Raw genomic sequence first — 19,114 nt, 5'->3', positions numbered from 1 at the left:
TACTCATGTGAATACCGTAATGTAGAACACCCAGTGCTGGTACCAACGAGGTGGGGGTGGGCTTAGCCCCTCAGTAATTTCCATCACTCCCCTCATAAACAAACATACACTGTGTAAAAACAGCTTCAAGACACATCCTGAAGCCAACACTGTTCAACCTTTTTATCTCATGACATACCTAAATTAATTACTGAATTCTGCGGCACACTGAAAAATGTATTTTTTGTCAATGGACTGAAAAAATAGGTATCATTTTGATTCATGCACACTGGATGGCTATTGTGTTAGTGGTTGTCATTTCTTTTTATTTGACAATTTAAGAAAAAAGAGGTCAGTGCCTCTGACTATAGTCAGGTGTTGCATGTTTTTTGTTGTTGTTGTTTGTTTTTGTTTTTTGTATTTTTCTGAAGCTGGAAACGGGGAGAGACAGACAGACTCCCGCATGCGCCTGACCGGGATCCACCCGGCACGCCCACCAGGGGGCGATGCTCTGCCCCTCCGGGGCGTCGCTCTGTTGCGACCAGAGCCACTCTAGCGCCTGGGGCAGAGGCCAAGGAGCCATCCCCAGCGCCCGGGCCATCTTTGCTCCAATGGAGCTTCGCTGCGGGAGGGGAAGAGAGAGACAGAGAGGAAGGAGAGGGGGAGGGGTGGAGAAGCAGATGGGCACTTCTCCTGTGTGCCCTGACCAGAAATCGAACCCGGGACTCCTGCACACCAGGCCGACGCTCTACCACTGAGCCAACCGGCCAGGGCCTCGGTGTTGCATGTTTTAAAAAAATTCTTGCGGAACCCCAGCGTGTGTGTTGCGGCACACAGGTTGAAAATCTCTGCCTTAAGCCATCCCTAAAGGATGTCACCCCTTATAAGCACTCCAGTGCTATTGGCACCTCAAAGTTTCTCCCATGTTGAAACTCTGGAAACATGCTTAGGGCAGCTGAGTATGGAAAGGTTAGTTAAACGGATATATGTGAAGGAAGCCTAGAATATTACACCCGTTAAGCAGTCCCCCCCTCTCATACCTTTCACACTCTTAACTGGCACAGTTGTACTTAGATGTTACAAAATGCAACATCTCTCAATGACTGGTGTTACACGGGAGGAATGAAATGAAAGGAGACATGATTCTCCTGAAACATGTCAAGTACCCAGACAGACCCTGTGTTCCTTCATCATAAACCCTCATAAGATCCCCTCCTAAAGGAATTTTGAGCGTTAGTTTTCAGAACTTTGATTATGGGGTTTGGACACCAGCTTGCAATAGAAAACAAATTAGGCTTTTTTTTAAGTACCAAGCTCCAAAAACAAATAGACAGCTTTTACCAAGTGTTCTACACAATTCTCACCTTGAAAGGTCCTTGATGTCCAAGCTAGAGTGGCTGACTGTGCCAGTTTGTAGGGACAGTCCCAATTTTAGCACTGAAAGTCCTTTGTCCCAGGAAAACCCCTGTCCCATGCAAACTTGGACCCTTGGTCATCCTAGCTAAAGCTAAGAAGATAAAGTAAAAGCCTGCGTGTAGTGATTCTGAGTTCCTCTCCGTTGTGTAGACACAGATATAAACATAAATACAGATCACTGGCCCGTGTCTCAGATGCCTTACAGGGAGAAACCATATTATTTTGTAATTGACACAGTTCTGAAATTGAGGGAGCCTACACTTCAACTTTACAAAGGGGGGCGAAGCATTTCTTGGAGCCTGGGCTTTTATAAGAGAAAATAACATTTCTAAATGAGAAATTTCAGGAATTCAAGTCACTGAACTAGGCTGCCTACCTCTTTCTTCCTGTTTGATCTTTGAAGATTAGCATTCAGTATTTTTCATGATATTTATATTGAGGAAGGAATATAAGATTATTAAAAGCAGAAAAACTCAATATGGGAACACACATCAAAAGGTCTTCAAGACAAAGGAAGGATCATATGATTTGAAACCAGTTACTGGAAGCATGTGTGCTGCACTTCATTTTCTAGTTAACAGCATAACATACGTCAAAATATGATTCAAAACATGTCTCACAGCTGAGCTGACATTTGGCGATCTCAGCCTTCTTTTGCTCTTGAGGATGGGGGTTCAAATCCAAACGAGGTTAACACTTTGTACTGGTACATATTCCTGGTGGATGAGGGGAACAGTCTTATAGCTTAAGTAAAATGAAAACATCTGTTCGAGTCCTGAGGGAAAGAATAGTTTTTTAAAAAAGGGGGGAGAGGGATGCTTGGTTGTTAAAGCTGGAGACGGCCCCAGTAACTTGACTAATGTTAAACAATTACACTTTCAGTTGCCTTGCTCATCTAGGATGACGAAAATTTGTACATGAGCCTTAGTTCAGTCTTCATTTTCAGCATGCCATACCTATCCTATCCCCTAACCCTGTCTAAGGCCAAATGTTTGTGTCTATTCACTGGTTTCAAGTGCTTTTCACACTAACCCAGCAAGTGATTCATTTTTTTGCCATAAGATTTGTCTTGGTCAGTACCTGTGCACTGTAGGTAAGAAAGTATATTAACTATTGCTGTGTAACAATACCACAAACTTACTATCTTAAAACAATATGGGCACAGCATGACTGAATTTTCTGTTCAGGGTCTCAGTAGGTGTTGGCTAGGTTGTGTTCTGGTCTGGAATTCAGGTACTCTTCCCAGGTCTTGTGGTTGTGGCAGAATTCGGAATTCAGTTGCTTGTTGTTTTAAGACTGAAGCCCTGAGTTCTTTTGCTTGCTGTCTGCCAGCAGCCACTCTCACCTCCAAGAGACTGCCCATATTCCTTGTCACATGGTCCCTTTCATTTCAAAGGTGGCAACAGAGAATCTCCCTCACATGGAATCCCTTTCACACTTTGAATTATTGACTTCAGGAAGAGCTCAGTCTCAGTTATGGCTCACTGGATCAAGTCAGGCACACCCCAAATTATCTCCTTTTCTTAAAGTTAACTGCCATATAACTTAACTTAATCAGAGTGAAATCTATCATATTCACAGTCCTGAAGATTATGCAGGGGCTGGAGATCTTGGAGATAGTTAGTATTCTGCCTACCATAAAAAATACAAAGCAACATTTCTCTTTTCAATCGTCGAAGCCTATTAGTAAGGAGAAAGACTGAGGAAAAGCCCCAAAAAACATATAGTAGAATTTATCTCTCAACTTGAAGTTACAAAAGTAATGAAAGTTAATATCAAATTCAGTAGTTGGTATTTTTTGAACTACATACAGAGTACTACAAATATATTCATAAGTTACAGAAGTCAGACAGATTTCTTAATAAATTTATAGTCTAAAAGAGAACACAGAATACACATTTGGTTAACAGATATGTATTGAGCCTTTATTATGTGCCAGGCACTATTTTATAGAACAGTGGTCCAGCTTTCTATGGTTTACATTCTAGTTGACAGGGGACTCAGAAAATTAACAGGTAGGAATGCAGCCAAAAATAAACATACCAAAAATAATAAAAACAAAAACAACAGATGCACAAAGAAAACTATTGAAAATAGCAATACTTTATTACAGAAGGTCACTTGGGACAACATGAGACCTTTTTGAGGCTGGGTTGCCTAGTGGTTAAAAGCATGAACTCAGGAGCTAAATAGCCTAGAGTTTGCATCCTGGCTCTACTGCATCCCAGCTGTGTGGCCTAAGGCAAATTATGTGGCATCTCTGTGCCTCAGTTTCCCTTACTGTAAAAATTAAGATCACAAAAGTACCTACCTCATGGGTTGTTTTTGAGGATAAAGTTAATTTCTGTAAACCATTTAGAACAGCGCACCTGGCCTGTGGTAAGTGCAGGTGTTGCCTATCACTTACTCTAGACAATGACGGAGTGCTGGGTAGGCTTTATTATTTTTTTTAATCCTCATAATAACCTTGAGATGTAGGTATTATTATTGGCTGCATATTAATAGGTGAGAAAATATAAGTACAGGGAGGCTAAATAACTTCTTCAAGGCTATGTAGGCTACTAAAGTACAGGTACGCTAAGATACAACCCAAAACCGCGGCAACAGATGGGCATCTGAGAAATTATAAATAGTTCTCTGTTCTGGAGCAGAACAGGGTAACTGTAGGATTTGATGACGTAATAATGTAAGCGAATGTATTCTGAATGGTAACTTGCTATATATTAAGAGGTTATTAACCATTCTGGTCACTTATTACCTGCCAGTTTCTGATATTCAAGGAAAGGATCATTGTGGAGAGGGACTTGTGTGAGGACTTCTGTGATTTACACACTGGAATCGGACTTCACCCACACCCTGTACACTAGTTAGGTAGAGTCCCTGTGGGTGGACAGAGAGAGGTCGGTGGCCTTGACAACGGATCTCATTTGGCCTTTCAAAGTGAAACGATTGGACGATTGGCTGAAGAGGTGTCTAGAGGCCCGCCTCCTGTCACTGATTGGATGAGACGCAGCCCAGTTCTCACCTCCTCATTACAGTCCCTAAGGATCCTGTTGCTTGGCAACCAATTTGCGTCCTCCAGTTTAAGAGAGAGCCAGTTACACTTGTGAAGAAGGGAGAACAACAAGTTACCAGCGCTGTAAGCTTCTGCCTCTTATGCATACTTTATGCACCAACAATATGGGTGTCCCAGGTACCTGTCCCAACCTTGCTTGAGACTGGGCTGTGGACTGGCCCTGCAGTGAGGCACCACAGTGGAAAACGTGCCCAAGTTTTCCCTTTGGAAATTTCAGTTTGGAGGAGTCAGAGGCGAAGGAAAGTGTGTTACATACTTAACTTGGGAGCAGTGGTGGGATTCAGCCGGTTCGCACTGGTTTGGCAAAACTGATACCTAATTTTTTTGTTGAGTTTGGCGAACCGGTTGTTAAAATGGCACTTGTAATCAGGGTTCTCTCTAAGGTGGGCACCTGGGCAGCTGCCCAATGTAGAAATCACAAATTTACATTCCTTACTCTTTTTTAACATTCATCTGCACAGCAGTGTATTCTAAGTGCCCATAATAATGTTTATTAGTCCATAGGTGAAAAAAATTGCAAGTGAGGACGCCAGTCAAAAAGCAATATGGGACCAGTATCACCCTGTTAAATTTGTCTAAAAAAGAAAAGAAGGCGTGACCTGTGGTGGCACAGTGGATAAAGCGTCAACCTGGAAATACTGAGGTCGCCGGTTCAAAACCCTGGGCTTGCCTGGTCAAGGCACATATGGGAGTTGATGCTTCCAGCTCCTCCTCACCTTCTCCCTCTCTGTCTCTCTCTCTCTCTCCCTTTCTCTCTCCTCTCTAAAATGAATAAAAAAATAAATAAATAAAAAGAAAAAGAAAAAAAAGCAATATGGAAATACCTTAAATAACAGTTTTATTGCTTTTTGTTAAGTATTATTTAATATTTTTATTAATATTTTAAAACTTTCTTGTAACATAATTCAGTTTTGTGTACCTCTTTTATTGTTCTTATCTAAGTATTGAATGCAAGAAATAATAAACTACCTTTCAGCATAATGTTTTTTTATATACTTAAAATGGTCATTAGGGCAGAGCACCGGTTGTTAAATTATTTGAATCCCACCACTGCTTAGAAGCCATTCATCTCGGGAGCATACAGCATTCTGCAACTCTAAAAAGCAAGTAATTCACATCAGTTAACCAGGTGTGGGAGGGTGACTCGTACTCTCCCACACCTGCCTCAGAGTCAACCCTAGGAGTGTGGAGACAAGTGCCAGACCCTTTGATGCCTTATCATGTCCTCCAGAGCTTACTTCTTGCTGCAGAGAGACTATCAAAGGTTGAAAGAGAACAACTATAGGGTGAGTACTGGGGTCTTGGAAGGATGGGTTTCACTGGGCCAAAACTTTTAAGAAGCAATTTAGTCTGTATGTATTCTAAGGCAGTGGTCCCCAACCTTTTTTGGGCCACGAACCGGTTTAATGTCAGAAAATATTTTCACGGACCGGCCTTTAGGGTGGAATGGATAAATGTATCATGTGACTGAGACAAGCGTCAAGAGTGAGTCTTAAACGGATATAACAGGGAATCTGGTCATTTTTTAAAAATAAAACAGCGTTCAGACTTAAATATAAATAAAATGAAAATAATGTAAATTATTTATTCTATCTCTGCAGACCGGTACCAAATGGCTCATGGACCGGTACCAGTTCACGGCCCAGGGGTTGGGGACCACTGCTCTAAGGCATAATTTAGTTAAACCTAATTTACTACTGCAGTATTATTGTTTAACAAATCTATTTTACGGTAACAATCCACTTCATAATAATAATGATAATGTCATAATAATAGTTAACAATATTAAGCACGTTGTATTGAGTAATTTATGTGAATTTAAGCCCTGAATATCAGGGTCTATCAGGTAGTAATTGGATAATAGGTGCAAAGTTGCTCTCATTAATCATAATGCTATAATATAAGTAGCATTTTCTTTTATCTACCAGAAGCCTAAGTCTCAGAAGGGTTCAGTAACTATTTGGCCTCAGGATTCTGTCACAGGGTATTCTGACTCCAAAATCTCTTGCTCTTAAGTCTTATGTTCTACTACCAACTATCTAGTGCACTTTTGCCAACTGCTGTAACTACACATAGATGCTTTTCCCTTATAATTTTAACACAGAGGAAGGCTTTCCTCCAAATGGATTTAACAAGGCCAACGGCTGATATATCACATATAGTACGGAGAATTTTTTTTAAAGGAAGATGTGGAAGAAAGAACATTTCAGAGAAAGAATATAAAGAACCCATTCGAAGAAGGAAGGTGTAGAGTGATAGCTACCAGCAGTTGCTTAAGGCATAGTTCAGTGTCAATGTTCTGTTTCCATCCCTCATATTGAAGGACTGCCCTCACTAAAGGTGTTCAGTCTAGCAACAGACATCCCAGAGGTGCACACCTAACATTTGATATTGTTTCGGCTCTATCTGAACCTTATGATTCTCTGTTGAAAGACAATTCCATGAAAGAGAGATATATAAATATGTAGGATGTAGGTAACAGAGATATCTTATAATGCTTATCCAGACTAGCATCAAACATACTAAATAACTATGTGATTGCTCGAAAATATTTACTGAGTATATTTAGGTGTATTTCCCAGCATAACTGATAAGGTTTTCTATGAGATACAGAATAGGGCCAAAGGAGGTTTCCAGTTGTGCGTATGTGAAGCCCAGTTTATTCTTGTATTTTTGTGTATTAATTATTGCATTATTTTCCATACGAACATCTGTAAACCTCCTTTTGCCCCACCCTGTACATTCTTGTCCCTTTCTTTGGACAATACCTCAACTGTAGGGAAATTTATTTTTATATACAAGCATAATTTTTTGGAGTTGTGTTTTTCTTAATGAAAATGTCCTGACTTCTTTGTCTTTCATATAGCATCCATATAGTTTTAAAAAGCTCTGAAGAGCCCTGGCCGGTTGGCTCAGCGGTAGAGCGTCTGCCTAGCGTGCGGAGGACCTGGGTTCGATTCCCGGCCAGGGCACACAGGAGAAGCGCCCATTTGCTTCTCCACCCCTCCGCCGCGCTTTCCTCGCTGTCTCTCTCTTCCCCTCCCGCAGCCAAGGCTCCATTGGAGCAAAGATGGCCCGGGCGCTGGGGATGGCTCTGTGGCCTCTGCCCCAGGCGCTAGAGTGGCTCTGGTCGCAACATGGTGACGCCCAGGATGGGCAGAGCATCGCCCCCCTGGTGGGCAGAGCGTTGCCCCATGGTGGGCGTGCCGGGTGGATCCCGGTCGGGCGCATGCGGGAGTCTGTCTGACTGTCTCTCCCTGTTTCCAGCTTCAGAAAAATGGAAAGAAAAAAAAAGCTCTGAAGAAATGCATGCTTTCCATTTATTTCCTTCTCTGCTAGTGTGAGTCTTAAATTGGCTATTGACTTACATAAGCCACACATCCCAATCTTGACCTTCTAGTCCTACTTGTGATTTTCACACTTGTGATTTATTTTAAATTTACTGTTATTGTGTGTGCTTCCTGAAATCTACCTTAACAGCTATGTAATAACCCAAACTATAACAACTCCCCAAATCAAAAGATAAATAAATTCATCAGAAAAAGAAAATGTAGAGATTTTGGAATTCATTGTAACCTGAAATCTGATTTTAAAAGCTGCAATATTTAATCTTTTCTATTGCTTTGATTTTTTTTTTTTCTAAATTAAAGGGTATTACTGCCTTTCCTGTAAGTGAAGATCTGATGGAATGGGAAGCTGATGTTGAAGGCCTACAGAACACAATTTGGCATGGTATGTATGTTCAAAATCAATCTACTTTTAAAAAAAAGTTTTTATACCATTCTTAGCCCATCTTTTTTTTTTTAATTTTTTCTATTTATTCATTTTAGAGAGGAGAGGGAGAGACAGAGAGAGAGAAGGGGGGGAGGAGCTGGAAGCATCAACTCCTATATGTGCCTTGACCAGGCAAGCCCAGGGTTTCGAACTGGCGACCTCAGCATTTCCAGGTCGACGCTTTATCCACTGCGCCACCACAGGTCAGGCCGCCCATCTTCTTAATGTGCAAAATATGGTTGCATTTTTAAATTTTCTTGAATACGGAAAATTTTCACATGTTATTTTTTCATTGTATGGCTTAATTTTTGCCATTTATCAACCTAGATGGAAATTTTAGGTTTGAATTTTTCTTTATGCCAAATCATAATCATTACATTAAGATTGCATTTTTAATAATGTTACAAATACTTACATTTTTAAAAAAAGCAGGCATAATAAAGTGTAACCATTGAAATACCTTCTAACAATCTGCCGTGAAATCAGAGAATAGCTGCCAGACCTCTGGAGGCTCAGTGGATAAAGGGTCGGCCTGGGACGCTGAGGTCGCCCGTTTGAAACCGTGGGCTTGTCCGGTCAAGGCACATATGGGAGTTGATGCTTCCTGCTCCTCCCTTCTCTCTCTCTCCTTTCTAAAATGAATAAATAAAGTTTTGAAAAAAGAAATCAGAGATTTTGGCATCAAAATTCTACAATTATATCTCATTTTTTTTCTCTATGATTTCCCCCAAAATTTCTATAAATCATTCTTAAGAAGACTGGGCCACTATAAGCTTTGTTGACCATGTATGTACTCTTTCAGTCATAAGTTAATAAGTTAGATTTGTTGTGTGAGGCAGAAGAAAACAACATGTAAAGTGGATAATTACAATAAAATATGATACGTACTATTAGGATTTTGAACAGAATGCCAAAGAGGCAGTAATTAGTTAATTTTGTCTTGGAGAGTTAAGAATGGCTTTGTAAAGAAGTACCCTTTGAGTTGAGTTCTAAAGAATGATAAGAGTTTGCCAGGTTTAGAAGGAGGGGAAGGAAATTCGGGCAGAATAAACAGCGTGGCAAAGACAGGGTACCCCAGGTTCTGGAACAGTGAGTTCAGTCAATATGAGATACACAGTGAATGGGGCAAGTGTAGGGGGACGGAGCTAGTGGATGGAAAACAGGCTAATAAAATAGTAGAATTAGATGGTAAGGACTCTTTTATACTATCTAGAGCAGGGGTCTCAAACTCGTGGCCCGCTGAATAATTTTGTGCGGCCCGCAGACTAATCCACGAAGTTCAAAATATTTTGGATAAAATTAAGTAAGCCTAGGGGCCTACTTGTATTTTTCATTTCTCTAGCATCCTAGCAAGATATTAGCTTAGTTAACAGCAGTTGTGATGCGAACTACAGTTTCTGGTCGTTTTGTGACACTGAGTAAACTGCATGTACGATTGTGCTTGTTGTACTGATTTTTTTTTGTTTTCAACTGCAGTGAGAAAAGTGTTGCATAACAGTTGCCTTTTGTAGACCTAGTGTGGCCGCCGAACGGCTGATTTCTTACTCTGCGGCCCACATGCTGAGTTGAGTTTGAGACCCCTGATCTAGAGTATACTATGACCCAATTTACTTAAGAATAAAAATCAAGGGACCTTGGGAGGCTAAACTGTAGGAAGAAACCTTAGAGTTACTCAGGTTATGGTTAGCCAGTATAACATGACACTCAAGTAAAGATGTTTATTTTTGTGTTGTAGGAATAGTCTTACAACTGACAATAAATTTTACAGAAGAATATAATTTTGTCCCTCCAGTTGTGACATTTAGAACCATTCCTTTTCACCCAAATGGTAAGGACCAAATGAGATTTTTATCATCAGGGGCTCTGCCCCTATTATTAGTGTTTTATAGTGTTTCTTTATAACAACTTTGTTAAGATTATAAAAGTAAACATACTTATTGGGGAAAATACAAAAAGGAAAAATTCACCTTGAATCCTAATTCAAAGAGATATTATTCTCAACATTTAACTAAATTTATTACCTTTTTTCTGTGTATGTATTTTTTCTACATATTAGAGTATTAGCTATAAAGTTTTGTATCTACTGTATTTTTACTTAATATTATATAAGCTTGTGCCTGCATTATTAAACATTCATCAAAAGATCATTTTTAATGACTGAATAACCCTTCCTGTATTGTTCAATATTTTAGTTGAATTGATTTTTTGTTATAAAATATAATATACTGACATATTAACATTTTAGATAAAAAATAAAATTGCCACTGTCAGTTATACATAAAATGGTTTTCTGATTGACAAAAAATATAAAATTTTTAAATGATAAAAGAGAAACTATCATTTGCAGATGACATGATATTATCATATATAGAAAATAATAAACACTCCCCTCAAAAACTTTTGGAACTAATAAACAAATTCGATAAATTTTCAAATTTGATTTTGCTGTATACAAAATCAATATACAAAAATCTGTTGCATTTTTATGCATTACTGAAGAGGAGGAGGAAATATGGGTAAGCTTGTGATTGCTCTTCTTTCTCTCCCTCACCCCTCCCAGGAACAGGAGTGACTTATTTAATTGAGTAGATGTGAGAAAGAATTGACCATGTGTGGCTCAGCACTTTCTAAAACTTTCTTTTCTATAAACTTGACTTTAGATTGGGTGCAGTCTCTGTTTCTCTGGGCAGAAATCCTAAGCAGACCTCCAGTTTTGATGGGTTAAGTTCAAATCAGGGGGACTTTTGATTAAAGCACTGAATAGCATTCTCTATGTCATTCTTTCATAGAGTAAAGTTGATAATCTGTTTTGAGAGAGAGAGAAACATCAACTCATTGTTCCACTTAGTTGTGCCACTGATTGCTTCTTAAATGTGCCTGGCACAGGGCTGGAACCAGTGACCCATGGGCATCTTTGGGATCAAGCTTGCGACCTCAGATCCCTGGGATGATGTTTTATTCACTCAGCCACCAGCTGGGCTTGATATTTTTTTACTAGCGTCTTTCGGCATTCTGGTCTACTCTATAATATACAAACCTTGGAGGAAAGGTGTTATTTATTAGCTCCTATACACCAAAAACTCGCTATGCACAGTTCTAAGCCCTTAGAAACATAAACCTATTTTTTGTTTTGTATATTGTCATGATTATTAATAATGTTATCACATTGTCCTAGATGTTACAAATATTTTCTTCATTTGGCATTAATTTTTAAATTTTGTCGATGCTGGTATTTTGTTGTTTTTTTACACCTGGGATTTTGAAATTTTTATGTAGTCATATTTATTAGTCTTGTCCTTTGAGATTTTTATAACTATCTTAAAGTTTAGCTGATCTTTCCCCAAAACAATCAGTTTACTTAACTTTCTTCTAGTTACAGTTTTATTTTTCATATTTAACTCAATTTTTTAAAATACAGATTTAGTTAATTAACTGTTTTAGGGAACAGGTCAAGCTTGTGTGGCTCTTCCCAATCTCTGTATAATAGAACAAAGCTGGCAGGGAGGTTTTGCAACCCTCAACATATGGCTTCTGTTTCTGAATCTAAGTCATGTACTGTTTGTCACCATTTCCAGTAAGTGGAAGGGGGAAAAACAACAAGGAAAAACAACTTTTTAAAGAAAATATGATCCAGAAGTTCTATAATTTACTTCTGTTGATATTCTATGACTAAAACTTAGTCACATGGCTTCTTGCTAGTGGAGAGTGTGGGGAAAATTGTCTGAGCAATCATGTATTCATCTAAACAATGTAGGGTAATGGGAACTGGTAGCCTTATTACAGGGAGAAGAAGTGGAAGAAAGGAAGAGCAGATATTGAAGGACGATGAGTATTTTTGCAACAACACATTTTATACCATTTTTGATCATCTATCACCTCTGAATTATTTCCCTTTTAACATACAACAGTTTTAATGCATTCTAGAATCTGTTTCTAAATTCTCTTATTACATTATTCTATCTAATCTTGTGTCCCACTGCACTATTATAATTATTGTGGTTTTACAATACAACGTAATATATCAAATCAAAGATCACTGTTCTACCTTTTCAAAATTTTCTCCTCAGTTTTTACCTTTTTACTGCAAGATTTTTCTTTTTCTTTTTTTTTATAAATAAATTTTTATTAATGTTAATGGGGTGACATCAATAAATCAGGGTACGTATATTCAAAGAAAACATGTCCAGGTTATCTTGTCATTCAATTATGTTGCATACCCATCACCCAAAGTCAGATTGTCCTCCATCACCTTCTATCTAGTTTTCTTTGTGCCCCTCCCCCTCTCCCTCTTTCCTCTTCACCCCCCCCCGCCGTAACCACCACACTCTTGTCCATGTCTCTTAGTCTCATTTTTTTTTTTTAAATACTACAGCTTTTTTAAATTTTATTTATTCATTTTAGAGAGGAGAGAGAGACAGGAGAGAGAGACAGAGAGAGAGAAGGGGGGAGGAACTGGAAGCATCAACTCCCATATGTGCCTTGACTAAGCAAGCCCAGGGTTTCGAACCAGCAACCTCAGCATTTCCAGGTCGACACTTTATCCACTGCGCCACCACAGGTCAGGCTCTTAGTCTCATTTTTATGTCCCACCAATGTATGAAATCATGTAGTTCTTGGTTTTTTCTGATTTACTTATTTCACTCCGTATAATGTTATCAAGATCCCACCATTTTGTTGTATAATAAATGATCCGATGTCATCATTTTTTATGGCTGAGTAGTATTCCATAGTGTATATGTGTCACATCTTCTTTATCCAGTCATCTATTGATGGGCTTTTTGGTTGTTTCCATGTCTTGGCCACTGTGAACAATGCTGCAATGCACATGGGGCTGCATGTGTCTTTATGTATCAATGTTTCTGAGTTTTTGGGGTATATACCCAGTAGAGGGATTGCTGGGTCATAAGGTAGTTCTATTTTCAGTTTTTTGAGGACCACCATACTTTCTTCTATAATGGTTGTACTATACATTCCCACCACCAGTGAATGAGGGTTCCTTTTTCTCCACAACCTCTCCAACATTTGCTATTACCTGTTGATAATAGCTAATCTAACAGGTGTGAGGTGGTATCTCATTGCAGTTTTGATTTGCATTTCTTTAATAACTAATGAAGATGAGCATCTTTTCATATATCTGTTGGCCATTTGTATTTTTTCCTGGGAGAAGTGAACACATGTCCTCTTCCATTTTTTTTATTGGATTGTTTGTTTGTTTGTTGTTGAGTTTTATGAGTTCTTTGTATATTTTGGATATTAGGCCCTTATCTGAGCTGTTGTATGAAAATATCATTTCCCATTTAGTTGGCTGTCTGTTTATTTTGTTGTCAGTTTCTCTTGCTGAGCAAAAACTTCTTAGTCTGATGTCCTGTTCATTTATCTTTGCCTTCACTTCTCTTGCCTTTGGAGTCAAATTTATAAAATGCTCTTTAAAACCCAGGTCCATGAGTTTAGTACCTATGTCTTCTTCTATGTACTTTATTGTTTCAGGTCTTATATTTAGGTCTTTGATCCATTTTGAATTAATTTTAGTACAAGGGGACAAACTGTAGTCGAGTTTCATTCTTTTGCATGTGGCTTTCCAGTTTTCCCAGTTTCATTTGTTGAAGAGGCTTTCTTTTCTCTATTGTGTGTTGTTGGCCCCTTTATCAAAAATTATTTGACCATATATATGTGGTTTTATTTCTGGACTTTCTATTCTGTTCCATTGGTCTGAGTGTCTATTTTTTTGCCAATATCATGCAGTTTTGATTGTCATGGCCTTATAATATAGTTTGAAGTCAGGTATTGTAATGCCCCCAGCTTCATTCTTTTTCCTTAGGATTGCTTTGGCTATTCAGGGTTTTTTATAGTTCCATATAAATCTGATGATTTTTTTTGTTCCATTTCTTTAAAAAATGTCATTGGAATTTTGATGGGAATTGCATTAAATTTATAAATTGCTTTGGGTAATATGGCATTTTGATTATATTTATTCTTCCTATCCAAAAACAAGGAATCTTTTTTCATCTTATTGTATCTTTTTCGATTTCCCTTAACAATGCTTTGTAGTTTTCGTTATATAGGTCCTTTACATTCTTTGTTATATTTATTCCTAGGTATTTTATTTTTTTTGTTGCAATCGTGAAGGGGATTATTTTTTTGAGTTCATTTTCTAATATTTCATTGTTGGCATATAGAAAGGCTATGGACTTTTGAATATTAATTTTGTATTCTGTGTATTGGTTTATTGTTTCTAGTAATCTTTTTGTGGAGTCTTTGGGATTTTCAATGTATATGATCATATCATCTGCAAAAAGTGATACCTTTACTTCTTCTTTTCCGATATGGATGCCTTTTATTTTTTTCTCTTGTCTGATTGCTCTGGCCAGAACTTCTAGCACCAGGTTAAATAAAAGTGGAGAGTGGACAACTCTGTCTTGTTCCTGATTTACGGGGAAAGTCCTCAGTTTTATGCCATTTAATATGATGTTGGCTAGCCCTGGCCAGTTGGCTCAGTGGTAGAGCATTGGCCTGGCATGCAGTAGTACCGGGTTCGATTCCTGGCCAGGTCACACAGGAGAAGCGCCCATCTGCTTCTCCACTCCTCCCCCTCTCCTTCCTCTGTCTCTCTTTTCCCCTCCTGCAGCCAAGGCTCCACTGGAGCAAAAATGGCCCGGGCGTTGGAGATGGCTCTATGGCCTCTGCCTCAGGTGCTAGAATGGCTCTGATTGCAACAGATCAACACCCCAGATGGGCAGAGCATCGCCCCCTGGTGGGCATGCCGGGTGCATCCTGGTCAGGCACATGCAGGAGTCTGTCTGACTGCCTCCCCGTTTCCAACTTCAGAAAAATACAAAAAAAAAAAAGTAATATGATGTTGGCTGATGGTTTATCATATATGGCCTTTATCATGTTGAGATATTTTCCTTCTATACCCATTTTGTTGAGTGTCTTAAACATAAAGTTGTGTCGTATTTTTATCAAATGCCTTTTCTGCATCTATTGATAAGGTCATGTGGTTTTTGTTCTTTGTTTTGTTGATATGGTGTATTACGTTAACCGTTTTGCGTATGTTGAACCATCCTTGAGATTCTGGGATGAATCCCACTTGATCATGATGTATTATTTTTTTAATATGTTGTTGTATTCGGTTTGCCAGTATTTTGTTTAGTATTTTAGCATCTGTATTCATTAGAGATATTGGTCTGTAGTTTTCTTTTTGTGTGCCGTCCTTGCCAGGTTTTGGTATGAGGGTTATGTTGGCCTCATAAAATGTGTTTGGAAGTTTTGCTTCTTCTTCAATTTTTTGGAAGACTTTGAGTAGAATAGGAACCAAGTCTTCTTTGAATGTTTGATAGAATTCACTAGTAATACCGTCTGAGCCTGGACTTTTATTTTTGGGGAGGTTTTTAATAGTTTTTTCTATTTCTTCCCTACTAATTGGTCTGTTTAGGCTTTCTGCTTCTTCGTGAGTCAGTCTAGGAAGGTTGTATTGTTCTAGGAATTTATCCATTTCTTCTAGATTGTTGAATTTGGTGGCATATAGTTTTTCGTAGTATTCTACAATAATTCTTTGTATATCTATGATGTCTGTGGTGATTTCTCCTCTTTCATTTTGGATTTTGTTTATATGAGTTCTTTCTCTTTTTTCCTTGGTGAGTCTTGCCAAGCGTTTGTCAATTTTGTTGATATTTGCAAAGAACCAGCTCCTTGTTTTATTAATTTTTTCTATAGTTTTTCTGTTCTCTATTTCATTTATTTCTGCTCTGATTTTTATTATTTCCTTTCTTTGGCTGATTTTGGGTTGTCTCTGTTCTTCTTTTTCTAGTTCCTTAAGGTGTGAAGTTAAGTGGTTCACTTGGGCTCTCTCTTGTTTTTTCATATGGGCCTGAAGTGATATGAACTTCCCTCTTATTACTGCTTTTGCTGCATCCCAGAGATTCTGATATGTCGTATTTTCATTTTCATTTGTCTGTATATATCTTTTGATCTCTGTGCTTATTTCTTCTTTGATCCATTTATTTTTTAAAAGTATGTTGTTTAGTTTCCACATTTTTTGTGGGGGATTTTCCCCTCTTTTTTGCAGTTAAATTCTAGTTTCAAGGCTTTATGATCAGAAAATATGCTTGGTACAATTTCAATTTTTATGAATTTGCTGATGTTATTTTTGTGGCCCAACATATGGTCAATTCTTGAGAATGTTCCATGTACACTAGAGAAAAATGTATACTCTGTCGCTTTGGGATGAAGTGTCCTATAGATGTCTGTCATATCCAGGTGCTCTAGTGTTTCGTTTAAGGCCAATATATCTTTATTGATTCTCTGTTTGGATGACCGATCTAGAGCCGTCAGTGGTGTATTGATGTCTCCAAGTATGATTGTATTTTTGTCAGTTTTTGTTTTAAGGTCAATAAGTAGCTGTCTTATATATTTTGGTGCTCCTTGGTTTGGTGCATATATATTAAGGATTGTTATGTCTTCTTGATTCAGTGTCCCCTTAACCATTATGAAATGACCATTTTTGTCTCTGAGTACTTTTGCTGTCTTGTAGTTATTAGATATGAGTATTGCTACACCTGCTTTTTTTGGATGTTATTTGCTTGGAGTATTGTTTTCCAGCCTTTCACTTTGAATTTGTTTTTATCCTTGTTGCTTAGATGTGTTTCTTGTAGGCAGCATACAGTTGGATTTTCTTTTTTAATCCATTCTGCTACTCTGTCTTTTTATTGGTGAGTTTAATCCATTTACATTTAGTGTAATTTTTGACACTTGTGGGTTCCCTATTGCTATTTTATAAATTGCTTTCTGTTAGTTTTGTATCTTGTTTGATTCTTCTCTTTTTGTTTTTCTATCATTTGTTTTTGTTTGTTTGTATTCCATACTTCTTTCCTCTGTTGCTACCTTTTTTAAGTCATGTGCTTCTGTGGTGGTTTTTTCAAGGGTGGTTACCATTAAGTAATGAAAAGGGTACCTACTATATTCATTTTAGTACCCTATCTTATGAGTGTTACTGCACTCCATCGTCCTTTGCTACTGTTAATCTCCGTCCTCTCCCCCTTTTTTTGTTTTTGTTGTCACAGTTTAAATTTGGTTTTATTGTGTTCTTGGTGGAGCTTTTACTTGTGGTTTTGTCTTTTTTTGTTCTTTGTATCTGGTTGGAGAACCCCCTTTAGTGTTTCCTGGAGTGGGGGTTTTCTGATGATAAATTCCCTCATCTTTTCTGTATTTGTGAGTGTTTTTATTTCTCCTTCATATTTGATGGATAGCTTTGATGGGTATAGTATTCTTGGCTGAAAGTTCCTCTCTTTCAAGACTTTAAATATTGGGGTCCACTCTCTTCTAGCTTGTAGAGTTTCTGCTGAGAAATCTGATGATAATCTAATAGGCCTTCCTTTATATATTTCATTCTTCTTTTCCCTGGCTGCCTTGAGAACTTTTTCTTTGTCTTTGGTTTGTGCCAATTTCATTATGATGTACTTTGTAGTAGGTTTGTTGTGGTTAAGAAAACTCGGTGTTCTGTTTGCTTCTTTAATTCGAGGCTTTAGTTCTTTCCACAGGCTTGGGAAGTTCTCATCTATTATTTGTTTCAATATATTCTCCATTCCATTTTCTCTCTCTTCTCCCTCTGATATACCTATTATTCTTATGTTATTCGTTTTGATGGAGTCAGACAATTCCAGTAGGGCTTTCTCATTTTTTTTAATTTTTGAGTCTCTCTTCTTCTCTCTCTTGTTTCTGAAGTTGCTTGTCTTCTATGTCACTAATCCTACCTTCTATCTCACCTGTTCTATTAGCTAAGCTTGTTACCTCGTTTTTCAGTTCATGAATTGAGTTTTTCATCTCTGTTTGATTTGTTTTTATAGTTTTAATTTCCTTGGTAATATATTCTTTGTGTTCGTTGTTTTCTGAGCTCCCTAAATTGCCTTTCTGTGTTTTCTTGTATATCTCTGAGTAATTTTAGGATTTCTATTTTAAATTCTCTGTCATTTAGCTCCAAGTTTTCCAATATATTAAATTTTTTCTCCATAGATTTTTCCACATCTATCTGTGCTACTTCTCTATCTTTTGTATCCATGATATTTGATTTCTTTTTTTCTTAATGGTTTTGTTGATAGCACTAATGAGAATTAAGAAAGAATAAAAAGTAAAAAAAAAAAAAGAAAAAATGCAAAAAAATTTGGAAAAAAATAATAAAAAAACCCAATAATTATTATTTATTATTTGCCTCCTTTTTTTTCTTCTCTTCCCCCCTCTCGCCTCCTCCTTAGGAAAATATCGTGATGAACTGTGAACTATATTATGCTAAATGGAACAAAAACTGCTTATAACGGAGGGCCTGAGTTGGGGGGAAGTGTTCAAGGGGCAAAAAGGAAGTAGGGACCCACAAAATGCAAAAAAGGAAAAATTTTGTGTCAAGTATAAAATGATTTGCTTGTAAGTGATGGTTGACTAAGAGATATAATGAGAGGGATAAGTGGGAAACAGGAAAAAAGAAAAAAAATTACTATTGTATTAAGTGGAGCAAAAACTAAATAGAATGGAGAGCCTGGGTTGGGAGGAATGCTTAATGAGTTAAAAAGCGAAGTGAAAGCACCCAAAATGCCACACAAAAAAAACTTGAGTCCCAAATAAATTAATTTGTTCGTGATTGAGGATTGAGTGAGAGGAAAAGTAAAAGGAGAAAAGAAGAAACTAATAGAGAGGGAGAAAAAAGAAAAAGGGGAAAAGGAAAAGAAGAAAAAATAAAAAAAAAACAAAAAGAGAGAGAGTTAAAGGTTCTGGAGTGTAACCTTCATAGAGAGTAAGGAAGAAGAAAAGAAATAAAATGGGAAATGTAACACTTATGGGTAGTGTAGTTCAAGAAGAGGAAAGAATAAGACAGGCAGAGAA

The 19,114-nt window shown here is 37.7% G+C and overlaps 1 protein-coding gene across 1 annotated transcript in view; it reads left to right on the top strand.

Annotated features, from left to right (window-relative positions):
• The first annotated feature begins 5,691 nt into the window (after positions 1–5,691).
• The window catches only part of UBE2U (ubiquitin conjugating enzyme E2 U), a 61,697-nt gene continuing 48,274 nt past the window's right edge, over positions 5,692–19,114 (top strand). The window contains exons 1-3 of the mRNA XM_066264988.1: positions 5,692–5,757; positions 8,122–8,203; positions 9,981–10,073. Of these exons, the coding sequence (XP_066121085.1) occupies positions 5,692–5,757; positions 8,122–8,203; positions 9,981–10,073 (241 nt within the window). The remainder of the gene's footprint in view (positions 5,758–8,121; positions 8,204–9,980; positions 10,074–19,114) is intronic.

This window comes from Saccopteryx bilineata, chromosome 3 (assembly GCF_036850765.1).
Source record: "Saccopteryx bilineata isolate mSacBil1 chromosome 3, mSacBil1_pri_phased_curated, whole genome shotgun sequence".
In the NCBI taxonomy this organism is placed as follows: domain Eukaryota; kingdom Metazoa; phylum Chordata; class Mammalia; order Chiroptera; family Emballonuridae; genus Saccopteryx; species Saccopteryx bilineata.
Note: the sequence above shows the minus strand (reverse complement) of the source record. Positions and strands in the feature narration are given on the sequence as shown.